Source organism: Chelonia mydas, chromosome 8 (assembly GCF_015237465.2).
Source record: "Chelonia mydas isolate rCheMyd1 chromosome 8, rCheMyd1.pri.v2, whole genome shotgun sequence".
Lineage (NCBI taxonomy): Eukaryota > Metazoa > Chordata > Testudines > Cheloniidae > Chelonia > Chelonia mydas.
This window is the reverse complement of record NC_057854.1, coordinates 7,906,105-7,932,710: the sequence shown is the minus strand read 5'-3', so window position 1 is coordinate 7,932,710 and position 26,606 is coordinate 7,906,105. Positions and strand designations below refer to the sequence as shown.

Here is a 26,606-nt window from a genome sequence, read left to right as displayed (position 1 = left end):
AGTGCTTCAGGATTGATTCCTTGAGGAGCTGCTCCATGATTTTTCCGGGGACTGAGGTGAGGCTGACTGGCCTGTAGTTCCCAGGATCCTCCTCCTTCCCTTTTTTAAAGATTGGCACTACATTAGCCTTTTTCCAGTCATCTGGGACTTCCCCCGTTCGCCACGAGTTTTCAAAGATAATGGCCAATGGCTCTGCAATCACAGCCGCCAACTCCTTTAGCACTCTCGGAGGCAACGCATCCGGCCTCATGGACTTGTGCACGTCCAGCTTTTCTAAATAGTCCCTAACCACTTCTTTCTCCACAGAGGGCTGGCCACCTACTCCCCATGCTGTGTTGCCCAGCGCAGCAGTCTGGGAGCTGACCTTGTTTGTGAAGACAGAGGCAAAAAAAGCATTGAGTACATTAGCTTTTTCCACATCCTCTGTCACTAGGTTGCCTCCCTCATTCAGTAAGGGGCCCACACTTTCCTTGGCTTTCTTCTTGTTGCCAACATACCTGAAGAAACCCTTCTTGTTACTCTTAACATCTCTTGCTAGCTGCAGCTCCAGGTGCGATTTGGCCCTCTTGATTTCATTCCTACATGCCCGAGCGACATTTTTATACTCTTCCCTGGTCATTTGTCCAATCTTCCACTTCTTGTAAGCTTCTTTTTTATGTTTAAGATCCGCAAGGATTTCACTGTTAAGCCAAGCTGGTCGCCTGCCGTATTTACTATTCTTTCGACACATCGGGATGGTTTGTCCCTGTAACCTCAATAGGGATTCTTTGAAATACAGCCAGCTCTCCTGGACTCCTTTCCCCCTCATGTTATTCCCCCAGGGGATCCTACCCATCAGTTCCCTGAGGGAGTCGAAGTCTGCTTTCCTGAAGTCCAGGGTCCGTATTCTGCTGCTTACCTTTCTTCCCTGTGTCAGAATCCTAAACTTGACCAACTCATGGTCACTGCCTCCCAGATTCCCATCCACTTTTGCTTCCCCTACTAATTCTTCCCGGTTTGTGAGCAGCAGGTCAAGAAAAGCTCTCCCCCTAGTTGGCTCCTCCAGCACTTGCACCAGGAAATTGTCCCCTACATTTTCCAAAAACTTCCTGGATTGTCTGTGCACAGCTGTAGTGCTCTCCCAGCAGATATCAGGATGATTAAAGTTGCCCATGAGAACCAGGGTGTGCGATCTAGTAGCTTCTGCGAGTTGCCGGAAGAAAGCCTCATCCACCTCATCCCCCTGGTCTGGTGGTCTATAGCAGACTCCCACCACTACATCATTCTTGTCGCTCACACTTCTAAACTTAATCCAGAGACACTCAGGTTTTTCTGCAGTTTCATACCGGAGCTCTGAGCAGTCATACTGCTCCCTTAAATACAGTGCCACTCCCCCACCTTTGAAGTCTATGGGGCCCTTGCCATGCTGTCAATTGTAGGACTAGGGCCTATATAACTATTACAAAACAACTGTCCTTTGTTCTAGTTTCCATAAAAAAACAAACAAATAGGCATTGTGTCAAATACCATTTCATCCCACTAGATGGAGTGCAAAACATATGGTTTTAGAGTAGCAGCCGTGTTAGTCTGTATCGGCAAAAAGAAAAGGAGGACTTGTGGCACCTTAGAGACTAACATTTATTTGAGCATAAGCTTTCGTGAGCTACAGCACGCTGCATCGGATGCATTCAGTGGAAAATACAGATTTATATACACAGAGAACATGAAACAATGGCTGTTACCATACACACTGTAACGAGAGTGATCAGGAAAGGTGAGCTATTACCAGCAGGAGAGCGGCGGGGGGGGGGGCAGGGGAGAAAACCTTTTGTAGTCATAATCAAGGTGGGCCATTTCCAGCAGTTGACAAGAATGTCTGAGGAACAGCGGGGGGGAAGGGAATAAACATGGGGAAATAGTTTTACTTTGTGTAATGACCCATCCACTCCCAGTCTTTATTCAAGCCTAATTTAATGGTGTCCAGTTTGCAAATTAATTCCAATTCAGCAGTCTCTTGTTGGAGTCTGTTTTGAAGTTTTTTTGTTGTAATAATGCGACTTTTAGGTCTGTAATCGAGTGACCAAAGACATTGAAGTGTTCTCCGACTGGTTTTTGGATGTTATAATTCTTGACGTCTGATTTGTGTCTATTTATTCTTTTACATAGAGACTGTCCAGTTTCGCCAATGTACATGGTGGAGGGGCACTGCTGGCACATGATGGCATATATCACATTGGTTGATGTGCAGGTGAACAAGCCTCTGATAGTGTGGCTGATGTGATTAGGCCCTATGATGGTATCCCCTGAACAGATATGTGGACAGAGTTGGCAACGGGCTTTGTTGCAAGGATAGGTTCCTGGGTTAGTGGTTCTGTTGTGTGGTGTGTGGTTGCTGGTGAGTATTTGCTTCAGGTTGGGGGGCTGTCTGTAAGCAAGGACTGACCTGTCTCCCAAGATCTGCGAGAGTGATGGGTCATCCTTCAGGATAGGTTGTAGATCCTTGATGATGCGTTGGAGAGGTTTTAGTTGGGGGCTGAAGGTGATGGCTAGTGGCGTTCTGTTATTTTCTTTGTTGGGCCTGTCCTGTAGTTGGTAACTTCTGGGTACTCTTCTGGCTCTGTCAATCTGTTTCTTCACTTCAGCAGGTGGGTACTGTAGTTGTAAGAATGCTTGATAGAGATCTTGTAGGTGTTTGCTCCAACCCCTCAGATAGAGACAAATGCGGTTGTATGGTAGAGCTTGGCTGTAGACAATGGATCGTGTGGTGTGTGGTCTGGATGAAAGCTGGTTGTATATAAACATATGGTTGTAGCTCTGCTGCTGAGCAGTTAAAGCCTATATTCTGTCTGAATAAATCCTGAGTGAATAAGAGATTTCAGCCTTCAGAGGTTCTACTATCCTTCGCAGGCACTTAAAAGTTGCCCTCTGTTTTGTGGAGAATAAGTTAACTGTGGAATTTTACACTGCCTGAGGATACTTGAGAGTAGAACAGTAGTTTAAATACAAAATGTTAGGAAGATACAGATTTGGGACCAGACTGTGTTCCCCACATCTACATACATATCTCTCTCCCTCTTCTGTATGAAAGGCGAGGTTCATCTACCACCATGGCACCATACTCCCCACTCTTGGAAGCACCTGTGCAGGGGTTGAGCCCTAGAGGGAGAAGATACATTGTTTCACCAATACCACAGGCCATCGACCCTAGCATGCCACACACAGGGTCAGTGAACAGAAACTCAGGCTTCTCCCCTCAGATCCCTTTAACAGATTTCCCTGGGACAAAGGAGCCTCAGTCTGGCCTCAAACTTTCTAATTTACAGAAGTTAACCAGCTCAAAAAGACACTCTCCTTCACAGCAGGGCATGATGACCAGCTTCTTTCCTTTCCCCCACTGTTATCAGTCTTGTCTAAAGTTATCTATTAAGTATGCTGTACATACATTCTCTCAAGGGAACTTCTGTAACTCTGTACAGCACCTCTGTACTGCAATCAAATAAAAATATTTGGGAGTAGAAACTATACATAAATAAACAAAAGATGAGGGACTTGTAGTCTAAAGATGTTTCTTCTGCTACCAAGCTTGTTGGTAACAAGATGTCCCAAATTACCTCCTTGTCCTCTTAGCCTCCACCAAACAAAATATTTCCTAGGTCTAGCCAACAAAAATAGCCAGTTTAGAAACAGGTGAGCCAACCATGCTTAATACAAGTTTAAACAAGCTGTAGTTGCAACTATGTTATATAGTTGCTGGACAGAAACCTGCATGTTACAGCCATGTTAAGGCACCCTATGTTAATCTATAGATACCTGGTAAGGTTACATTTTTCTAACCAAGAGCAGATTGGCTGATTCCCCAACATGATTATAACATATCCTTTTTGTCCACCCAGGCATGTCGTAATGTGTCTAAGCTGCAGCCATGTTTCCCAACTCTGCTTAAATATGGCTATTTTTGTAGTGTAGATGGTGCAGGGGAGCATACTTCACTTTCAAAAACTTATAATAAATCTCTATCAACCCTCTTCTCCAGGTTATGATGGTCCAGTTTTAGGCAGGACAATCCAGTCTCAAAAGGTTGTATGTGTTTGTAAATTATGCAAAATCTGTGACTTTCATATACTCTGGCAAAATGTTAACTTAAAATATTGTGTAGAAATGCAGAGGATTCATTTGTTTTTTCAGATTGCTACAAATAACAATTGGAAATCATACAAAAGGACATTCACTGCACAATACCTAAAGGGATATCGTTTGTTGTAATTAATCAGTAACCAGAAAATATATAGCTGTGTGTATAACTTGAAGCATGCAAGGCAAAATGTCCACAATCACAGGGGTTTTGGTATCTGACACGTTTGCTCATGCAAGTGGTTGTTGTACAATCACTCAGAGCACACCTTTTATTTCATATAACTCCTACCAACTACAAGTTGGAAGACGGGGCAGAGAGTTTCTGCTTAACTCGATTGCTCATGACTAGTGTCATATGACATTTTAAAGATGGCTGAAGGAGAGAGTTGCAATGCATCTGCTGTGGAACGGAAAGAGGATTTTGAAATCATTGACAGAACCCTGATTCCTAATATAACTGAGCTCAAAAATGAAGGGAAAGAGAAAACTGTTGAAGAATCAGGATGGTCTGCTCCCATCTTTTCACTGGCCAAGAAAGCTTCAGAAAACTTAGCAGTGAGCTATGGCAACGCTCTGAAGTCTGCAGCTTTGGCAGGACTCGTACCCAAACCAGTCAGCAATGACAACACAGCAAAAACAAGTATGGTTATGTTTATTCAGTAAACTTTCTTGTACCCTGTACAAATAAGTTAGTTATAGCCTGCAAGTGGCATGTTTTAGTGTCAAAGATACATTATTATTATTTTGCATTTATTAAAAAACTATCTCCTGTGGATACTGTAATGATTTCTACAAAGTACTTATGAATCCAGAGAACAAATCTCAGCAAACTTTTACATTATCAGGGAAAGTATAACTTTTTGATATTTTGGGGAGGCTAGCTTTTAATTTTTGTGCATTACACTTTTATTTCCCAGAAAAGTTCAGCTTAGATGTAGCATGACTGCATCAGTATCTAGAATGGTCTCTTTATTTATTTATAGGTGGGCTGACTGGGACAAGGAAACTATATATTGTTTACTAGTCATATGACTTTCACAGTCTCTCTGACACACACATAGTAATGAAACATCAGGAAGCAATTGTGCAACAGAGTTCTAATATTGAATAACAAGATATTAAACTATTCAGTTTCTCTTAAGAATCTTTTTCTACATGATAAATAATTTTATTAGCAAACACTTATGGATGTCCTTTTAGGAGCTTAAATCTGCTTAATTAGTGTAATCCTGGCCCCACTGAATCTATGGGAGTTTTGCCATTGATTTCAGCAGGGTTAGGATGTCACCTTCTATGTAGTGTGTATTGCTGCATACATTAGCTGAAGTGTTTCTTGTAAGTCTTCCAAAAAAAATGCCAGATAAATGCCTTCCACCATTGCAGACTAAATGGAACATCAACTTGAAGGAGACTAAATAGTGCCAGGCATGGGGGAGAAAGACAGGACATGAAGGCTCTGTCTACATCCTCTAATGAGGCTGGCCCCTCTTTTATGCGGGAGTTCTATATTGAGGTATCAGATTCTGAAGTTACCCTATCATTGCTTGTCGTGGTCTATTGTACTTACTGAAACCTCTATCCCCAGGTGAGCTGACATAGCACAGTTCAGGTCCCACCTAAAGGCAAACATTTTATTGACAAACAACCAGACAAGAAAGGATTGCTAGAAAAGGAAACAAGGGAAAAGGAAGAGAAAAGCAGAAGAGGAAACATGGGAGGAGGGACAAGGAGAGAGAGAAATCTGGAATGAACAGTGCAAAAGTTATTGGGTCTGATCAAAATATTCTGAAGTAGTTCGATTTCATGTTATATATTAACTACTTCCACAAAGATCAGGAGCTGGGAGTCTTACAACAAAGGCATTTCTCATACTTTAATAGGTGCCTAATGAAGATTCTACAAAAAAAGAATAGTAAGAATAAGAATAATAGTTTCTGTGTAGCAGCAACAAGATACTCAGTGCTGTAGCTCACGAAAGCTTATGCTCAAATAAATTTTAGTCTCTAAGGTGCCAGAAGTACGCCTTTTCTCAATGCTCTCAGTGTGTGTGTGTCCACGAAGATATAATACAGGAGTGATTTGCATGTGGAAAACTAATAATTGAATGTCTACTTCTAATCAGCAAATAAATCTCAGTATATCATAATGTCAAGCCACTAGACCTGGACTCAGATTGCACCCTCCAAGAGAAGGAAAAGGAATTCCCCTCCCTCCCACCCCCGCATCATTCCACTGGGAGGAGCTTGGTGTGAGTTTGCCCCTCTCACTCCAACCCATGTGGTATAGGGTGCATGGCCTGGCTAGAACACTTGTAGTTCCTGGAGGGGAGACCACAGAAGACTAAGGCCATTTCAGTGGCAGTTGCATGTTCCTGCAGCAGCTCTTGCCTCTTCTACACCCCTTTTGGTTCCTGGCAGTGTGGCTGCAATGAAGCAGCCTTTGAAACCTACCCTACCCTCCCAGCCCACAAAGGGGATTTCCCCACTGAGATGGGAGCTCCATGGCAAAAAGAATAAATCCCCAGGCTGTATTGTAAATTCTTCTGAATTTCCACAGGGCCAGACGGGAGATGATATGCATTCCTGCCCCCATTTTAACCACCACCACCACCATTCCAGCCTTTCCCACCCTATGTGGAGCGCCCTTCACAAGGTATAGTGGAGGAGAAGGGAAGTGAATGGTGCTGCAGAGGTGGCCGAGCAATTTTCCCAGTGGGAAGGGGAGAGCCATATATTATGATTTCCTCTGCTCCCAAATCTGGACATGCACAACCTCCAAACACACATAGTATAGTGTGTTCCTGACTGAATTCCTTCATAACCCTGGAAAAGTCACTTAGAAACATCAACTTGAAATCTAATCATTTTCAAAATATGAGTTAAGTGATTTCAGGCAGTACAGCTGCCCCTATGTTACAGCTTTACAATCACATTTAGCTTTTTTTAAATATCTTCCCTTCCCTTTCAGTGTGCACAGAGGGAACTGACTATACAGGGGAAACAGTGAACATAAACACACAAAGTTCTGTCAAGTGCACAGTAAACTGAAAAACAGACTAGAATTTTCCTCTAGTTTTTCAATAATAATCAGATTTTACTTGCAAAAATAACAGACAACACTTGAAAGCTGAATGTCCCTCTAACCTCCCCATGCCTCAGTTTCCCCATCTGTATAATAGTGATAATACACACATACCTTAGAAAGCACTTGGAGAGCCTCTGAGAGGCACAAAGGATTGTAAACAAACAAAAAACAATCAAAGCTATAAAATATATTCCTTTGATGCATGTATATGATCCCATGCATATTTAGTGAATTGCTGTATGTTTGTGTAGTTATTAAAATTGTATATGCCACTACTAGAGAGCACTGTAATGAAATTAAAGGGATGCCTCCATACTATTAAAGTGTGGCAGCCCTACAACTCCTGTAAATTCAGCCACACACATTTGAGATCTTCACAGATTTGCTGCATGAAGAGCAAGTACCCATGATTAATTTGGCAATATACAAAGATGTGACATTTTTAAATGTCACTGCATTTTCAGCTGGAAAACTGGGTGAGGTCTGAAGGAAACTCATATCCTTGTACATGAGTGCTATAAGTCTTGCCAATAAAATGGAGGAACTGGAATTACTGATGCAGAAGGTCAAACCAGACATTATAGGGACTACAGAAACATTGTGAAATAGCACTCATGATTGAAGTAAAAGTACTGAAGGACATATGCTGTTTAGGAGAGTCAGAAATAAAGGTGAAGGTGGTGGGGTAGCTTTGTACATCAATGATCTGGTAAACTATAAAGAACTACTAAGTGATAGTATGAACAAAACTGAATCTATTTTGGTCAAAATCATTAGAGAAGGATCATGAAAGAGGTTCTGTTGGGATAGTAAAAAGAAAAGGAGTACTTGTGGCACCTTAGAGACTAACCAGTTTATTTGAGCATGAGCTTTCGTGAGCTACAGCTCACTTCATCGGATGCATAGTATGCATCCGATGAAGTGAGCTGTAGCTCACGAAAGCTCATGCTCAAATAAACTGGTTAGTCTCTAAGGTGCCACAAGTACTCCTTTTCTTTTTACGAATACAGACTAACACGGCTGTTACTCTGAAACCTGTTGGGATAGTGTTAGGGTCTGTTGTAAAACCCCAGGGTTGGACTGGGATATGGAAAGTGTATAGAAATATTACCACGTCTGAGGCTGAAGAAAAAAATAGAGCTGCATGCACCTAAAATACTGAAAGAACTGGCATAGGAGATTGCTAATCAGATAACAAGGATTTTTAATAATTCTGTCTATTCGGGGATAGTACCATATGACTGTAAAATAGCTAAAGCCATATGTATATTTAAGAAAGTGGGGCGGGAAGTGATCCAGGCAATTACAGACAGGTTAATCTGATCTCAGTAGTACACAAGGTTTTAGAACAAATTGTGAAGGAAAGAGTAATTAAATTCATGGATGTTATACAACATGATTTTACCAAAAGTAGACAGTGCCACAACTAATCTGATTTCCTTCTTTGAGAAGTGACCTTGTGGGGGGGGTGGGAGGTTGCCTTCATCTGCTGCATGGGGTGTGGGCTACTTGCCAGGATCAACTGGGTATACCTGAATCAGTTCCCTGCCTTTGCAGAGGCCCCGGGCATTGGTACACCTCAGTCCCTCCTAGTGTTTCCCTGTGACACATAATAGATTAGTTTCCTGTGAGCTGTAAATACTTCAGTCTAATTTTGGGTGTTGGTGGCCTGTGATATACAGATTAGACAAGATGATCTGATAGTCCCTTCTGACCTTAAATTCTGTGACTCCTTGCTTTTGTGGGATTCTTTGGTAATTAACTCTTATTTTAATCTAGTTTTTGTTTCTTTTTTAAAAAATGTCCTATTGTAGATCTTAAATTGTGTAAATTACGTATTTTGATATCTATTGGTTTGTTTAGTAAACTGGGTATTTTGTAGTTGCATCAAATTACTTACCTCACACAATGAGCCAAGTGAATTCCATTGTCATGATGTGAGGCAAATAGTCTGCTTTTTTTATGCCATCCTGATGATATTTAGAACATGCAAATAAATAGAAAGTACAGTAATTAATTTACTGTAGTAACTACTAAGCATTTAGGTTTGTCCTCCACTGACCTTCGGCCAATGGAGTTTCTCACTTACACCAGTTCTGAATCTGGCCATCTGTTAATGTTTCCAGGGCCATTTATAGATAGATCAGAAGGGGCAGGAGGCAATAGACTAGATATTTTGATACTTCAGAAGTGCAAAGAACAATATTGTCAAATTTTCTCTTGCAATGTGTATTTGGGTTTATTTATAAAGTCCTAAAAAGAGAAGTTTACTGGTATGTTACTCAACTCCAGTGTAACTAACATTTGATAACTGTACAGCAACAAACCTCAGTCCCAAGGTGGGTTATTTGTTTCATTACATTGTTGTGAGGGAATGTACTTTCATCTTAAACTCCCTCTCTCAGTCATTCCAAACTTTTACAAATATTTTGGTCAGAAACTTTTCACTTTGACTAAACCCAAAGTCAGACTACAAAAGACTGAAGCAAAATCTGTTCTGGCTGCTTTTGTTATGCTAAACAAGGGGATGGGATACCTTTATGTTGGATTTTTTTTTTCCTTATCCAGTGTAACTCAAACAGTTCAAGTTTAAAACTTCAAACAAAACGAGAACTATTAATTCATAAGTACCTCTAAAAATGTGTAGTGTATGTAAATTATTCTATGCTCCATTCTGGCTATAACCCAATCGTGCTATCCTGTGTGTTTTCAGTTTGAGACAAGGCTGGATGAGGTAGTTATCTTTTATTGGGCCAACTTCTGTTAGTCACTCCAAGCAGGTTCCTGTTTATTTTGGTACATTCTCTCTGTTACAGCGCTATGCAAACTGGCACTCTATAAATATTACTGATGGGGCTGGTAGCACTGCCTATAGTTAAGGTTGCCCAGCACTTCCCATTATAAGACTTTGTTTTCAATTGCTTGTAACTTTGCCAAACTTTAATCATTTGGGTTGAAATTTCCCATGCCAGGTCTCTGCTTCAGGCTGAAACATTTTGGAGGAACTTAAGAGAAAATGGTTCATCCGTTTGGGAGAACATGATCAGGGAAAAAACAGGGGCTTATAGTCCATGGTTTAAAAAAAAAAAAAAATTACAAATCTCTGCGAAGCCCTAGCATTCCCATCCATGGGAGCAAGGCCTCGAAATCTGACCCTTATTCTGGTGTCAAGGATATACTTTTTGCTGTCCCCCTGAAAAACTGCCCAAACTTGATTAATTACAAGCCTTTGACCATGTGTGAATTGTGATTTTTCAAAGGCTTGTAAGAGTTTGGCGGATAAATTCTCCAAAGATTCTATCTGCAGAGAGTATGCTACAGCCAAGCCAGCAGGTCTGATCAGGATTTTCCCTCCAATCACTCCTCATGGCTACTGTGACGCCAGATACAAATATGGAGAGACACCATGAGACTCTTTCTCCTGTGCTCTCAATGCCCCCATGTTGTCACCCAGGCAGAGGAGGAGGAAGCTGCCTGAATTCAATGCAAAGGGAACAAGAACCAGACTTTTGGGTGGCGGGGGGGAGGAGGAGAGAGAGAGCAGGGAGATTGACTGGTTTAGCAGGATCCATGCCTTGTTCAGTGCACAGCATGAACCTGCTCTGGGAAGGAATCAGGATTGCGTGCAGTGAAGGAGACTCGTCTGTAGGTCCCGTGCCTCATTTGTTGCAGAAGCTGCACAGTATGCAGTGAATGAGGAAGGGATTGCAAGAAGAAAAATGATGCTTTCATTGTTAAGGCAATTGAAAGTTGCCCTGAATAACTGGATTCTACTCCTGCCTCTGCCATGGAGTTCCTATGCGATGCTGGGCAAGTCATTTCAATCAGATTTCTTTCAGAGGTGGTCACTAATTGTGTCCCTCTTTTTCTTGGTTTCCAACTTGAGATGCTGGGATCCGATCTGCAGAAGTGCAGAGAACTCACAGCTGCAACTGACGTCAATGGGAGCTGTGTTTGAACATATAAAATGTTACCATTCGCTAAGTACTCTAAAAAAATCGGGCATCTCAAATTGGGCCCTGAAATTAGTGGACTCTTTCTTGGCCTCAGCTCCCCATTTGTGAAATGAGGGTGATAATACCACCTCACTTCACAGAAGCATTTTGAATATAAATTCGTGAATCAGAGAATCATAGGACTGAAGAGATCTCAAGTGGTCATCTAGTCCAGTCCCCTGCACTCATGGCAGGACTTAACTTGAGAAGCACTGGTCTAGATAATACTATCTGATGTGGGGGACTGGCAATTTTTTTCCCCAGTGTGCACACAGACCGGCAGCCGATGGCTCGTGGACCGGTGCAGTAGCACTGATTTAGACCATCCCTGACAGGTCTAACCTGCTTTTAAAAATCTGCAGTGATGGAGATTCCATAACCTCCCTAGGTAATTTATTCCAGGGCTTAACTACCCTGACAACATGAAGTTTTTCCCTAATGTCCAACTTAAACTGCCCTTTGCTGCAATTTAAGTCCATTGCTTCTTGTCCTATCCTCAGAAGTTAAGGAGAACAATTTTTCTTCCTCCTCCTTGTAACAACCTTTTATGTACTTGAAAAATTATGTCTCCTCCCAGTCGTCTTTTCTCCAGACAAAACAATCCCAATTTTTTTCAGTCTTCCCTCACAGGTCATGTTTTCTAGACCTTTAAACATTTTTGTTGCTCTTCTCTTGCTTTTCTCCAATTTGTCCATATCTTTCCTGAAATGTGGCACCCAGAACTGGACACAATACTCCAGTTGAGGCCTAATCAGCGCAGAGTAGAGCAGAAGAATTACTTATGTCTTGCTTAGAACACTCCTGCTAATACATCTCTGCTTTTTTTGCAAGAGTGTAACATTGTTGACTAATATTTAGCTTGTGATTGTGATCCACTATGACCCCCAGATCTCTTTCTGCAGTACTCCTTCTAGGCAATCATTTCCCATTTTGTAAATGTGCAACTGACTATTCCTTGTCTGTGAAGCACTCTGATACCCAGGATCAGATTAACCCATTGCTGGGCCATAGGCAAACATGCACTTCTGGGTCCTTACCTTATAACATGAACAACAACAAACAGCTGTACAGTACACTCACCATGGCCAGGCTGGCAATGCTGTGGATCTACCAGACCATCTGCTTATCCTCCAGCTTCTTGGGGCACTGCTCATCATGACGGTGGAGCAGCCAAGGCCAATTTGAGTGAGTAGCATTGCAACCTGGGGAATAGGGTCCCAACGCCACTCACTCAAATTTGGCCCGGCTGCCCCCTCCATCACGATGGAGAGGCAGCTGGGCCAAACCTGAGGCTGTCTACACTACTGCATAAGTCGACCTACGCTATGCAACTCCAGCTACATGAATAACCTAGCTGGAGTCAACATACCTTAGGTTGAGTTATTGCAGGGGGTCGACGGGAGATTTTCTCTCATCAACTTACTTTACTCTTCTCGTCGGGGGGTAGAGTACAAGGGTCGACTGCGGAGCGATCTGCAGTCAATTTGGCATGTCTTTACTAGACCCACTAAATCAACCGTCAGTGGATCGATATCAGAGCGTGGATCCGTGCTGTAGTAAAGACCTGTCCTGAGTGGCTCCCCCATGAATCTGGGCCTAGTTTGCCTATGCATTAATTTGGCCCTGCCAATACTATAGTGATGAGTATTATAGAATGCCTGTGAGGAAACGAATTCTGTATTCACAGCAGAGTTTGAATAGTGTGCAGTAAACAAGGCACAGGACCACACAATGAGGCTAAAACAAAATATTGAATAGCTGCTCATTCAGTGAGCACCGTCTGTCCTGTGCACTGAATAAGGCAGGACTCCTATGGAAACAACAGGTGTGATCATGTAATATAACTGGACTGTATCACAATGCATATGCACAAGAGGGTCAACTTATGGTTGCACAGGCAACTGTATTTCTGGCATTTCCTAGCTCTTGAATGCTTGACTTTACAACCTTCATGTTCCTTTAAATATAATTTTTATCATGTGTATATACAGACACACAAATATTAACTGGAGGCTTTTCTAAACACAGAAGCTGCACTGGCTTAACTTAAATAATGTTTAAAACAATTTAGTTAAATTGATGCAAACCCCAACACAGACACTTTTATATCAGTTGAAAAGTGACTTATTTGTTTAACTTGCATTAAGTTACAGGAGCAACTTAGTCAATATGTCAGGTTTAAATCTATTTAAAAGTGCCTATGCACAAAGTTGCACCCACCTTGCCTAAATCCATTTAAAATTACACTTTAAGCTAAACGAATGCAACTTTAGATGTAGACCAGGTCTTAAAGTTACAGTTGCAAAAGTATATTTCCTTTTAATAAAAACTCAGATCTAGGAAATCATTCCAACAACTTCAATATAAATACATTACTGCTGAAACATAACACCTAAACAAAGCCATTAATTCCTCAGCTCCACAGTCAACTTTCTTTTCACTTCTATTGTTCAACCAGACACTATGTATGCATCCGATTCCTAAAAACCACACACAAGTTTACCTGCAATCTCAGCAAGATTAATCGTATATATCTGAAATCTGTTACCTAAAAATATCTGACATCAGAGTTTAGCATGTGCATTTGAGTGTGTGATTTTGAGGAATCTGATGCATGCATTGTGCTGCCTGTTGGGAAGGAGTGTTGTGATTCATCGGCATGTGCGTAGTATTATTTCAATGGTAATAATAAGAGCTGCTCCTGTGAGCTGAGGTGGATCTGGTTGTTGATGCCTTAAATGGATTTCCTATTTTTAGATTTGCTCTGAGCATTTTAGATGTGGCATAAACAATAATCCTCCTCACCACTGTGATGTCTGTTATCACGAAGTACCACATGTGAGGTTGTTTTGTCCACGCTGTCAAGAGCAAGGGTGTTGCAGGCTGGGGAATGAAGGAAGGAGACTGCGGCAGATAGGCAGCTGCACGCTCCTGGGAATGAGGTGTCACTGCTGGAAGTCGGGATGTGGCAGGTAGGTACCGCTCCCACATGAATCAGGTGTTGGAGGGGACTTAATGGGGGTGTAGGCAGCACCCCCATTGGGATCAGGAGGGGGACTATTAGGAGAGATAGGAGTAAGCAGCGCCCCCACTCACGCACTGGATAAGGAAGGGCTAGTACAGGGGTAGGCAGCATCCCACACACACATAAGAGAGGGAGCCCTAATGGGAGAGATGGGGTAGGCAGCCCCCCGACAGTGAGTCGAGGGCTAGTGGGGGTAGGCAGCGTCCTCCCACCCACCGACCGCATGAGGGGGAGTTAATGGAGGGATGGGGGTTTTTTAGCGCCCCCCGCACTGGAACCGGGGAGCGCAGCAGGAGGTTTTGTCTTTCCAGGTCGAGCTGTGAAACGGTCGTGTGACCTAGACTGACAGTGGCTTACTGGGATGTAGGGGAGGGGCAGGCCTCCCTCACACGTACCAGCAGCCCCGTCTAAGATGGCGGCTGTCTCCTCCCGCCTCTCTCGTTCTCTCTATGCTAACTCGCGAGAGTCCCCGGCGCGAGCCCTCCTTTGGGCGGTTTCTTATATCCAGTCTCTCAGCTCCCTCGTTCCTCTCTTTCGAGCCAATGAGGATCGAGGTGGGCAGGTAGCGAAGGCTCTCGCACCCAATGGGAACGTGCGAGGGGTCTGTCTGAACGTGCAGCCAATTGGAAGCGGCGTTTGTGGCCCTTGCACCCTGATTGGCTTGGATGGGACGTTAATGATGGGCCTCCGTCGCCCAATCAGTGGCCTGTATTAGGAGCGGCGGGGGAGCAGGGTGCCTGGCAGCGCTGGAGAGGGTGAGAGGTCGGTGGGGATGGTCTGTGGGGTCTCGGCCTGGGGCCATTCCTGTGACCTCAGTCTGCTTAGGGGTTGTGGGGACAGGAGGCCACAGGGGTAGGCAAACAGGAGGTAATGGGAGAGCTCCCAAAGGGGGCAGAGTGCTGGGGAGCAGGAGATATGGGGGTCCCAGTTGGGGGAATAACGTTGGGGGCAGGGGACCACGGGGGCTCTACTGGGGGAGGATAGTGTTGGGGGCAGGGATGTAATGATGGCCCCTCCTGAGGGGAATAGTGCTAGGGGGCAGAGAGAATCCCCATTGGGAAGGACAAGAGGCAATTGGGTTGTGGAGCAGAGGGAACAGGAGGCTGTGGAGGGGACCCCTTCAAGTTAGGCAGAGTGCCAGTTATTTCACTTGTCTGTTTCTCTCTTAAGTTTGCAAGATGGGTATTAATTGTGGGAACCCAAGGAACCCTACCACAGGGTTACCTAGGGCATGGGGTTTCTCTTCAGACCCACTGCAAGATCTTGTCATTAGACATTCAGGGCCAAAAGTTGTTTGCTTGTGTTTACAGCCAGCCCTAACTACCCCTCTGATGGAGGGATGGGAATAGGATGAAGTTGCATCTGAAGAAGTGGGTTTTTTACCCACAAAAGCTTATGCCTAAATAAATCTGTTAGCCTTTAAGGTGCCACTAACAGGCTACCCCTCTGATATAGGATGAAGTTATTATGTAACAATGTTCCCCACTCTCTTAGTGAAGGAGTAGGATGGAGTTTCAGCATGTGTGGCTTGTTGCAATAGCTTAGGGCCTTGGGAATCAAAGTACAGTCTAGTGTACCATGGAGTCAGCCTGAATCTAGACAGTGACGGAAGCACCCTTCAGTCTGGTTGTTACCCATATACCTCATAACTGTACCTCATTATAAAGTGTTTCTTGTTAGAGCTACATCTAAGTCATTTCACAGTCAACATTTTTTATTGTAAATTTTATGGTAAATTTGAATCTGATATGTTGATTCTTGAATCTGAAATCACATAATACTCCACACATGGCACCTAAATTAACCTCTGGTCGGTCAGTCAGTTAGTATTCTTCGTATGAATAGATTTTATTTCTGCTGTGCCTTATGTCTTATGTCTAACATATTTAAAAATACAGTGTTACACATTCAGGCCTTGGGAGGCTGAGAGTTGAAAACTATACCTGGGCACTATCTTTCTCAATGTTATCTTAAAGACAAACAAGCCTGTATGCTTTCATTGGGTTTTTTCTCCTAAAACTTTTTAGCTGTTAAATGCCACACAATGGAAGAGCGTTCAAACTTGATGAATATGATGAAGCTCAGTATCAAAGTCTTGATCCAGTCAGCCCTGAGCCTGGGTAGGACTCTGGATTCTGACTTTCCTCCTTTGCAACAGTTCTTTGTGGTGATGGAACACTGTCTAAAGCATGGGCTAAAAGGTGAGCACCATAGTTCATTCTTAAATGAGTTTTGCTGAAATCATAGGAATGTTGAAAGGCAATAGAAATTCATTCAGATTTGCCTTAGTGTGGTTTGAGATCATATTACAATGTAAAATGTTAATATTTAAAAAAAAAATCTGTGGAGAAATATTGGGGTACAGCTAGGATCAACTACATTATCTGTTTAAATTCTTATATGCTCTCAATCGGGTCTCTGTCATCTCCTGACTGAGCAATGAACTTAGTGTACATACTGAGAGCCTGTAAGATGGAGTACATTTTAAGGGTCTCTTCTTTTTATACCATTTGTGATTGTGGAGTTGAAGGAGGACGTTTGTCATTTTCTTGCTTTTTAACACCACTGTATTTCTTCCCTTTTAGCCAAGAAGAGTTTTATTGGACAAAATAAGTCATTTTTTGGTCCTCTGGAGCTGGTGGAGAAACTTTGTCCAGAAGCATCAGATATAGCAACTAGTGTTAAAAATCTGCCAGAGTTGAAGTGAGTTGAAGACTGGGGTAATATAATAACTTATAGTCTCTTTCTCTCTCAGTTGAGGAGATCTCATTCTCTGAGCCAGAGGAAATAGCGTATAAATGCAGCACAAAGCTCTACATGTCTTTCATTACATCCATTTTCAACACTTCTGTATCCTCACCTCAACCTTCAAAAGAACCTGTCAGGCTAAAAAAGTATATTAAAAATTCCTTACCGGTGCAAAAATACATTTAAAAATTCCTAACCTTTAAACTATTCAAAATGAGAGAATTTTTAAATCATTTTTAGTGTCATTTGTCTGCTTTCTGCTTTGTTTTTGGATGATGTAAATAGACTAGGTTCACTTCCAAATTCTTGAGCACTAGCAGAATGCTGCAATGGTTATGTTACAAACGTTACAGAAAAATATTTGTATTTAAAAGTTTTTTCATTGGAATTAATAATGATAGGAACTTTTCTTTTAGTCTAAGACAGTGTTTCCCAAACTTGGGACGCTGCTTGTTCAGGGAAAACCCCTGGCGGGCTGGGCCGGGCTGGTTTGTTTACCTGCCGCGTCCGCAGGTTCGGCTGATCGCGGCTCCCACTGGCTGTGGTTCGCCGCCGCAGGCCAATGGGGGCTGCGGGAAGCAATGCGAGCCGAGGGATGTGCTGGCTGCTGCTTCCCGCAGCCCCCATTGGCCTGCGGCGGCGAACCGCAGCCAGTGGGAGCCGCGATCAGCCGAACCTGCAGACGCGGCAGGTAAACAAACCGGCCCGGCCTGGCCCAGCCCGCCAGGGGCTTTCCCTGAACAAGCGGTGTCCCAAGTTTGGGAAACACTGGTCTAACACATAATAAAAACTTGCGTTTGATTTGGGCCAAATTTGACCAGGTGCTTCCCATTCACTTAAATACGTGATTTGTTTAATAATTTCTCTATAGATGTAAAAACACTTTTATTCCCACTTAATTTTCTTCATGGGTTTTTGTGCTCATTTTAATAAAATACTACCTCCAACTTGGTATCATCGTTATTTTTAGGGAATGTGTATTTATTAATGTTGAATTACAGAAATACTTTAAAAATTGCTTTTAAAATCTTGATTTATTGTAATTTTGATAATGGTTTGCATCTGTATTGTATCCTAGGACAGCAGTAGGAAGAGGAAGAGCTTGGCTTTATCTTGCACTCATGCAAAAGAAACTGGCAGATTACTTGAAAGTACTATTGGACCACAAACCTTTATTAAGGTAACCATACACCCAAATTTGTATTACTTTGATGATATACCATTTATATATAGAAAAGAGAAACATCTGTGCATGTTGGTTTTGAGATAAATATCCTTTGTTCCTTTCATTTTTAGGTTTCTCAGGAAGTAAAAACAATGGATGAGATTATAGTTTAATTTTTGAAAGTGCTGGACAGCGTTCTCTGAATGTAAATGAGGAAAAATTGCATGTAGTTTATTAATGAATTGAGCATTCTTTTTCAGCTTTGCTGGACCTATCAAGTTTGAATTGAACTAAATAAAATATGCATATAAATTCATGGAATGAATAAATTATGTGCGCCAGTGACTTGAAATAGCAGGGAAGGTTGCCATTCAAAACTTGGGGAGAATGTAAAACTGCTGATTATTTGTAAGAGGATGCCATTATAGTTCTTCAGAATCCTGTCTGGTGATCTGACAGAGAACACACAGTTCTGTGGACTTTTTCTACTTTCTAAAGTAGTGTGGAACCCATACAATGAGCTTTGAGATCATACAATGTAGTTGTTCCTTTAAAACCTTGGAATACTATTGGAAATGTTTGTTGTTCAGCAAACCAGTATGACATACAACATCCCTAATATGATTTAGTCCAAATTGATTAAATTAGTTACTTATTGCCAGTGCTCTTTTAATCTCCAAGTACTACTGAAACAATACATACAAAATCTTATTCTAAATACAATGGACAGTTGAGAGTTGGAGAAGTTTATTATGCATAATCTTTATCAAGGACAATCTTTCTTTAAACAGCGATTGTAATTTTCTGTTATCTTTGATTTAGATAAAGGCTTGGTACCTCTCGAGCCCTTGAATGCCATTCTGTGATTATGTTCATACAAAACCTTACATTGCTACAGATGCTAGTGGTTGTGAATCTAAATTTAAACTTAAAAAAAAAAATCTAGCAACAATGGCAGTGAATTTCACAAGTTGACTGTATGCTTAGCAAACAAATATTTCCTGTTGGGGTTCTGCATTTGTTGCCTTTTGGTTTCGAAGTTTACTCTTGTTCTTGTGTTACAGTATGTGATAAGGCGAGGATCCATATACATTCTACTCTTCATCTAGAGCTACCATCCCACTTTATATAAATATTTTTGTTAAATGGAACTTCTGCTATTGCTGATGTTGAAATCATGATGTGTGAGAATTTCCTCTAAATTATTTCTTTTAGTGAATTTTATGAACCTGATGCATTGATGATGGAGGAGGAAGGAGCAGTGATTGTAGGTTTGCTGGTTGGACTGAATGTTCTTGATGCGAACCTTTGCTTGAAAGGAGAAGATTTGGATTCCCAGGTAAAAACTAGGCTTTAAAATAGAAAACTAACCTCAAAAGGCTCCGACTCAGCAAAGCACTTCAGCATGTGCTCAGGTCTCATTACACTTATTCACATATATAAGTACTGTGAATTGGGGCTGTAATTTACAAACATGGTTCGCTACGCGGTTAATGCTGTCTGAAGCATTATGTCACAAGCAGACATCTGAAGACTTTTTATGAGAAATGGAACACATTATTTAAATATATGCTTTTGTGAAAAGAAGCCTGGCATTTTTAATGACAGCACTGTACCTATTGTCCCTGTGTTGCCTTTAATAGAAGTTCCAGTAGTTTGATTTGTTTTATTTACAGCCAGCAAATGAATCCAATTTGATATTTAGTTTAAAAAAAAAAATTACTCTCAGGTTGAGTTCATGTCCTGCTTTCAGGCGAAAGGGAAGTTTGTTAGAGTTTAATATGACCTTATGTAAATCCCAGCTGAATGCTAATTATAGTTGGGTTAGTGATGCTATAGTATAGGTTGGTGATGCAATAAAAATTAAAAACTCTGATAAAACTTCATCTGACCAAGACCTGTATGGAATTATTACAGAGAAGTCAAGAATTAAGTTCATTGGAAATAAATTCTATTACAGAGTACAATTCTGAAATTCGCAAAACACACAGCATACACTAGAAAACTTACCTCTGATTGAAGATGGTACCAAATGTATATTGGAAAACTATTTAAGTGCTAGTGCAGAATGGACAAACCTTTCTCAGCACAATTTCAGAAAGTGTGATTAAGACTTGCTGACAGCCATGTATCAGTTTGTCATGCTTTCTGAATCACTACTGGAAACTGTTGCCCTGTCTATGCAACACTTAAATACTTTTTCAGTACCTATTCAAGGGAATCATTACTGAAAATAATTGTCAGCAATATTCAATTTCCTAGTGTAGACAAAGATAGATTAATTATATCCAATGGATTTTGTTCAGTTTTCATTTTGATCTTTTTTTTAAATAAAAAGGCAAACTTCTTTTGCTTCAGAGGATAGAATTGTATTTCTAAACTTAAACGTTAAATGGGTAAAAAGTAAATGAAACTTAGATAATGGTAGCAACTACTGCTTGAAAGACTAACTTGCATTGTAACGATGTGTAACTCGTTTTCATCAGGTTGGAGTGATTGATTTTTCCTTATACCTTAAGGATATACAGAACAGTGATGATAGCAAACAGTAAGTTCATCATCATACGATCTTAATTACTCTTTTTATAGAAAACTCAGAATATTAAACTGTCAAATGTTGTACTCCCTTGGAGACATCTCTAACTGGATCAGAGTTCATGTCCTAAGCTTGGGCCCTCATGGTCCTTAAGCTAGCATGATCTGAGTTTGCAGGGGTTCAGTGCATTAAATTCTTTAAAAAGGGAACATCAGATTGCGTCGGTGACTCTTTTCACAAGGTGGATACATAGTGTATGGTTTCCACTGGTCTGGGTGTGTGGGTGAAGTGGGTATAAAGGAAGCTGTCTACTACTTTGTTTACAGTGTTATTGTAGCCATGTTGGTTCCAGGTTATGAAAGAGACAAGGTTGGAGAGATAATACATTTTATTGGACCAACTTTTTTTGGTGAAGAAGACAAGCTTTCGAGCTCCACAGACTAAAGAAGAATTCTGTGGAGCTTTAAAGCTTGTTGGTCCAATAAAAGATACTTCTTTCTGAACATTTCTACCACTTAATTCGTGGTAAAGCAGCACCATAATTATTGTAATTAAAATAGTGTTGGAAAAAATATCTGTCTATGTTTGTAGGTTGTTTACTTTGCCTTGTATTGTCATTTTCCCCTGCTCTGCATGGGTCTTTTTAAACAGGTGAACAGAGGAGACACATTTACAAAGAGAAAAAGGTCAATGTAAAACCATAAAAATGGTCTAGGTGGACTCGGAGTAGGTGCTGCGTCCGTAGCCACTTTATTGAAACTGACTAGATTTTAAGTTGACAGTGTCATTTAACAGCTGCTCTGACTTCACATCTTTAGAATGAGTGCTTCATTTGTTTTCCCTTTTGCCCCTTAGCCATATCAAATGCAGTTGGTTGCTATGCCCAAAATATTATCTATTTTTTTACTTCCCTTAATATTTCCTAAGATTAAATTGAAGTTTGCCTCCTTGTCCCTTACAGTTTAAATTAGAACAGCATCATCTATTACACACTTAGATACCCTACCCGTTTGTTTACTTTTCTGACTTTGCTCCAGTATGTCAGGTTAACTGAAATCTCTTTGTCACAGGGGACCCTTTTAGCATCAGCATCTCTAAGTTTGCCCTTTAGAGCATACTCACTTGATCTGTATATGTGTTTGGTAACTAACTCCTATCCTTTTTTTAAAATTTCTGGTGGCATTCTATTCTTTCCATGTCCTTGTGCGGGTTTTATTCTTTTTTTATTTCCCCTCTTCCTTCATCCTTGCTCATGTTTTTTTGCTTATAGTGCTGCTACTTTGCCTCTTCAAACTTCTGTCTTTCATAAGGAGTATGACATTGTTTATCTTAAGTGCATTGACAAAGTAATTTTAAAGTCTGGTACGTAGGTAATCAACTTGACACTTCTCTTATTCAACAATGTGGGATGGGCATGGTGATCCCATGTCTAGTACAGATTAACACTTCAAAATGAATACACCCTTTTAAATTTCTTAATGTTTAAAAATTAGAGATGCTGGGATCACTGCTGTGCTTGACCAGAAGCATTATGTGGAAGAACTTAACCGTCATCTAAGGTAAGATTTGTCTGTTTGAATGCGCAAACATTCATCCTGATTTTATTTTTCCACTGACTTTTCTCTGTGCCCTGCCTGTAACTTTGTGTACAATTTGCTCACAAATTCATACACTAACTGATGATTCTTTTCACAATATGTGGATTTCCAAAGGAAACTAATTTTTATCAGTTGCATAATCTTTTTTTTTTACCTTCTTCTGCTTTGGATATTTAAACATCAGAGCAAGTCTCTTTCAGCTTTGTAGTTAACACTCCCTAGTCTCAAAATAAAAGCAATATAAATTGGCCTAGGAGGCTTGAGAGAATATTTCCTGGGAAAATAACTGTGTAGTATAAGTTGAAGTCTGTTTGTTTGTTAAACAAAATATTTTGCCTGTGAGGAGGTGATACTATTGGCTTATAAAAGCAGTGAACATAGTTCACAACTCCGTATGGTGAGTTTATGACCTTTAATCTTTTCCTTCCTCTGTGTAAGAAAATCAGAATTATCTTACAGTTGATAGAATTTCCTGCAAATAGTAATAATGTTTTAATAAAAATCAGAATTTTTTTGCAGAATGCCTTTGCCTTTAGCTTCCAATTCTGAGATTATGGTATGTTTTAGATCGTATCTTAACTCTTCTTCTAAGGATGAAAAGGTAACATTCAAAATATGAATGCACACTTAGTTCAGAAATATAGTCCTCTTTGATTTTAGGAAGTTTTCAAGTTACTGATGTGTAATTTTAAGAAAAGGAACCTTGTTCAGTTTGATCACTTGTACAGAAAAAACCTAAGTATTGCCTAAAATTTTGTGTCCAGAAAATAACTACTGTAAAAGTGTGGATTCAAAATTATTTATCATATTCTATTTCTAAATATATCATAGCACTCATTATAATCTTAGCACTGATTTTAAATTAAAATGCATAAAGGAAGCATCCAAGACTGGATTTGTGTAACAAATGTAATTTTGGTGGAAAGTCCTAGAGAAGTACTAATCATTATGCTGTCAAGACTCCTCCTAAAATTAAACTTCATTTTGCATCCAGTGTGAGAGTTCTTGGATGACCATATGTGTGTTTAAAACATTAACTAGAAAAAAGAGGTTGGTGTGCTTTTTTTTTTGCCTTTTTTCAAGCATATTTGCTTACCCTGTTGTTAAAAATCTATAATCTGCAATTTGTTCAATGTCTACATATGAATGTTTTTATTTATAATTTTATTAGAATGTTTAATACATTTTTTCCCCTTAGTTTAACCTTGACTAAACACTAAAGGAATCTTTCAATAGTTTGTTTTGTAACTGTGCCTCTTGCTTCAAATGTTTGTTTTGGTTTTTTTAGCATGACTAGCTTACACTTGTTTAAACAAAACTTAAATTCTTGTCTGATCCAACCACACCTATGTCAGTATTTAGTCTTCATAAACAACACAGGATGTGGATTAAACAACTTCAGTGACTAAGCAAAATAAGCATTGATGTCAATCATTCCTAAAATGGAATTAATCTAAATAATGTTGCAGATTATATTCAAGTCTCTTAGCCAGTATGTTGGCTCTTTCCTGAAAGACTTACATAAACAGACCACACCAAACTTAAAGATCTTAGTCCAATCTAAAAGGGCAACTGACTTTCTTTTGCAAAAGGAATCTAATAATATTGTTAGAAATAAATTGTACGATAAATGAGAATGCTTGTAGGAATGTGAACTATCCTCCATGGCTAGGCTGGAGAGGAAATCCAGTCATTTCTCTGCATTTTAACTATTGCAGCTCTTCAGAATCAGCTGAGAAGTATTAAACTTTTCTGACTAAACCAAGGATTACAAACTAACCTTGGGATTCTATCAGCAATTGAACTCTGATAAATAGTTATCAGAGACTTAGTTTCAGGCGGGGCAATAGTCCTTGATCCAGGAAGTCTATGGAAGAAAGCTGAATGGTACTACTCGTGCTTTTAAAGCTAGTCTGCTTTTGAGTGCTTTGCTGGATCGGCTCCACAGAGGATAGCCCTAAATTCTTTTTCTGGGTACATAACCTCTTCCACTGGGGTGATGAACATCACTGGGTCCCACTGGAGATCTCCAACAGAATTAAAAGTTAATTTATTTGTTTTCTATTGCAATTTGAAGTAATCCCTCTTTAGATAATGAGATTACCCTTATATCAATATTGGTCTAGTCAGAGTATACTCTTTCCGCTTGGTATTCCATTATCTACTGATTACTATGGATACATTTGTGACTGTAGTCTCAGTTACTAAGTTACATAGTACTAGTTTTATTTAGCTCTTTAATGGTGTTGATCTTGTATTACCAGATAATTTGGATTTTGCCATAATATTGTATGTGGTGCCATTTGTATAGGCTCTGAACTAGAAAAGTACCAAAGCAAATAAAACAATGTACTAATGTAAGGCATAAGAGGTCTTAAATATTTAAAATAGCAGAAAGGGCACTCTTTGACTTGGAAAATAACTTAGGTTTTGTGGGGCTTTTATGATTCTTTACGAACTCAGACCCAAATCCTGGGCCATGTTCTGGCACCTTTTCACAGCTCTAGATACATAAAGGAGCTGGAACTGAGGTAGATCTGCAGCAGAGCATTCAAGGCCACCATAACTCAGAGCACACAGCTCAGAAGGGGGCCTCAGAAATGAAGACAGTATGCTAATTGTAGGAGACTATTGATTTTTCCAAATGTATGTCTTTGCAAGTAAGTAAAGATGATACATTTTCTGTTTTCCCTCCCCCACACCCTGTGAAAGAAGTAGTTGGCTCACCTAGGGGATGTATACCAGCTCAAAATTTTGCCTTTCCACCTTCTAGTTGCTGTTTATAGGAGACTGTTACAAAAATATAACTGTGAGGATTAATAAAAGCTGAACATGTCATTCTTTTTATCTAAAGCCAAATGTGAATCTTTTGCCACAGTTGCACAGTTGGTGATCTCCAGAGCAAGATAGATTGTTTAGAAAAGACCAATTCAAAACTCCAGGAAGAGGTTTGTGGCTAATTTTACCTTTTTAAAATACAAATGTGTTATACAGTCAACTGAGGAAGTTTAATTGTTACATCCCTAAAAAGGAAAGGGGAGTTTTGTTATTTATTTCAGTTGGGCCAGGATTTCACCCCAAATCTGGAGTGAGTTTCAGGCTTGTGAAATGTGGGAACTAATAGGACTGGCTTGAGTCAGAACACTCTCAAAGCTTTCCCACATACAATACAATGGTGATAAATATGGTATAAAGACCTAGAAGGTTTTGGTTGTTAGAGGTGATGTTGGCAGAAGACTCCTTGTTATACCAGTGATTTCAAGATGTCTGCAGACTTATTTGTCTGATCAAGTCTTTTTATAAAAAGTGGTCTTTTTCTAAACAAAACAAATCCAAACTTGCCCAATAATGAGGAGGCATTAAATACCTCATCCCACTTTCTCCTTAAAATGTTTGCCTCCTTAATTATGTCAGCAGGATGTACATCTATCCCCAGCATGTGCTCTCATTTCCCATTTAAAAGAGAGAAGAAAGATTAAAGCAAAAAATGAAAGTGAATAGGAAGAAAGTTGTAAGGAGTCGTCACATTTCAGCTTCCAAGCAAAAAAAAATTTGCAAATAAGAATAGGATGCCCATCCTACTACAGTACTCCACCTATACAGATCATTTAAAATAATCTGCGACTGTGATTTCACACTTCTCACAGCATTCTGCAAAGTCCAGCCTCTACCCCTGCTGGAGATGTCCCTTCTTGACAACACTGTCATCCACTCAAAGCATGTTGGGTCTAACCTTCAGTGTGCCTTTATATTTCATTTCTGAGCATCCTAAAGACAATTATATTGACAAAACGCCTAATAGTCCCAACCTTGTACATCCCAAAGCTATCTATGATAAAACAATGCAGCTCATCTATGGTCTATGCCAGAATTCAAACTGGTGTTTCAAGGTGAGAGGCAAATGTGTAACTCTCCAAATTAAATAGCCCCGTAATCAATATTTTAAAGATTAGCAGTGACTAGTATTTTTTACTTAACTGTATTATGAAACATACCGTACTAAGATTTATTTCTAACAATATACTGAATGGTATGTTTAAATCTCATTCAGGTGCTGCACACTTGTCTGTGTTTAATCATGATAGTCTTACTTTTTTCTTTAACCAGCTTGCAGCAGCAACGGATCGGATTGGTTCACTTCAGGAAGAACAGCAACAGTTAAAACATCAAAATGAATTAATTCGTGAGCGGAGTGAAAAGAGTGTAGAGGTTAGACATCCAGTTCAAGAATATGGGAAATAGGCTGTCCTCTGAACAATTAGCTTCAGTATTATAAAACAATTTTTAATTTGAATGCTAACCATGTTTGTATGCAACTTATTGGTAATGAACATGTTCCTTC

The 26,606-nt window shown here is 40.3% G+C and overlaps 1 protein-coding gene and 1 long non-coding RNA gene across 15 annotated transcripts in view; one reads left to right on the top strand and one right to left on the bottom strand.

Moving 5' to 3' along the window:
• RUFY1 (RUN and FYVE domain containing 1) overlaps positions 1 to 26,606 on the top strand; it is a 43,578-nt gene that overhangs the window by 7,017 nt on the left and 9,955 nt on the right. For 2 of the 13 annotated variants that reach the window (XM_043520645.1, XM_043520644.1), the window contains exons 2-9: positions 16,245 to 16,418; positions 16,803 to 16,920; positions 18,044 to 18,145; positions 19,346 to 19,469; positions 20,617 to 20,678; positions 22,160 to 22,225; positions 25,143 to 25,212; positions 26,372 to 26,473. In XM_043520645.1, the coding sequence (XP_043376580.1) occupies positions 16,245 to 16,418; positions 16,803 to 16,920; positions 18,044 to 18,145; positions 19,346 to 19,469; positions 20,617 to 20,678; positions 22,160 to 22,225; positions 25,143 to 25,212; positions 26,372 to 26,473 (818 nt within the window). Of the gene's footprint in view, positions 1 to 1,561; positions 1,754 to 4,464; positions 4,754 to 14,025; positions 14,165 to 14,832; positions 14,980 to 16,244; positions 16,419 to 16,802; positions 16,921 to 18,043; positions 18,146 to 19,345; positions 19,470 to 20,616; positions 20,679 to 22,159; positions 22,226 to 25,142; positions 25,213 to 26,371; positions 26,474 to 26,606 lie in introns of those variants that run through there. The other 11 variants (XM_043520646.1, XM_037906073.1, XM_037906072.2 and 8 more) reach the window with 11 other exon arrangements.
• Positions 4,475 to 13,952, bottom strand: LOC119566901. Of its 2 annotated transcripts, none has more exons than XR_005226384.2 (3): positions 12,273 to 13,952; positions 8,233 to 11,145; positions 4,475 to 7,995 (listed from the first exon to the last, which is right to left on the bottom strand). It is a non-coding gene; the product is annotated as an uncharacterized LOC119566901 (long non-coding RNA). The 2 variants fall into 2 exon arrangements; XR_006283205.1 differs by having other exon boundaries at positions 12,562 to 13,952.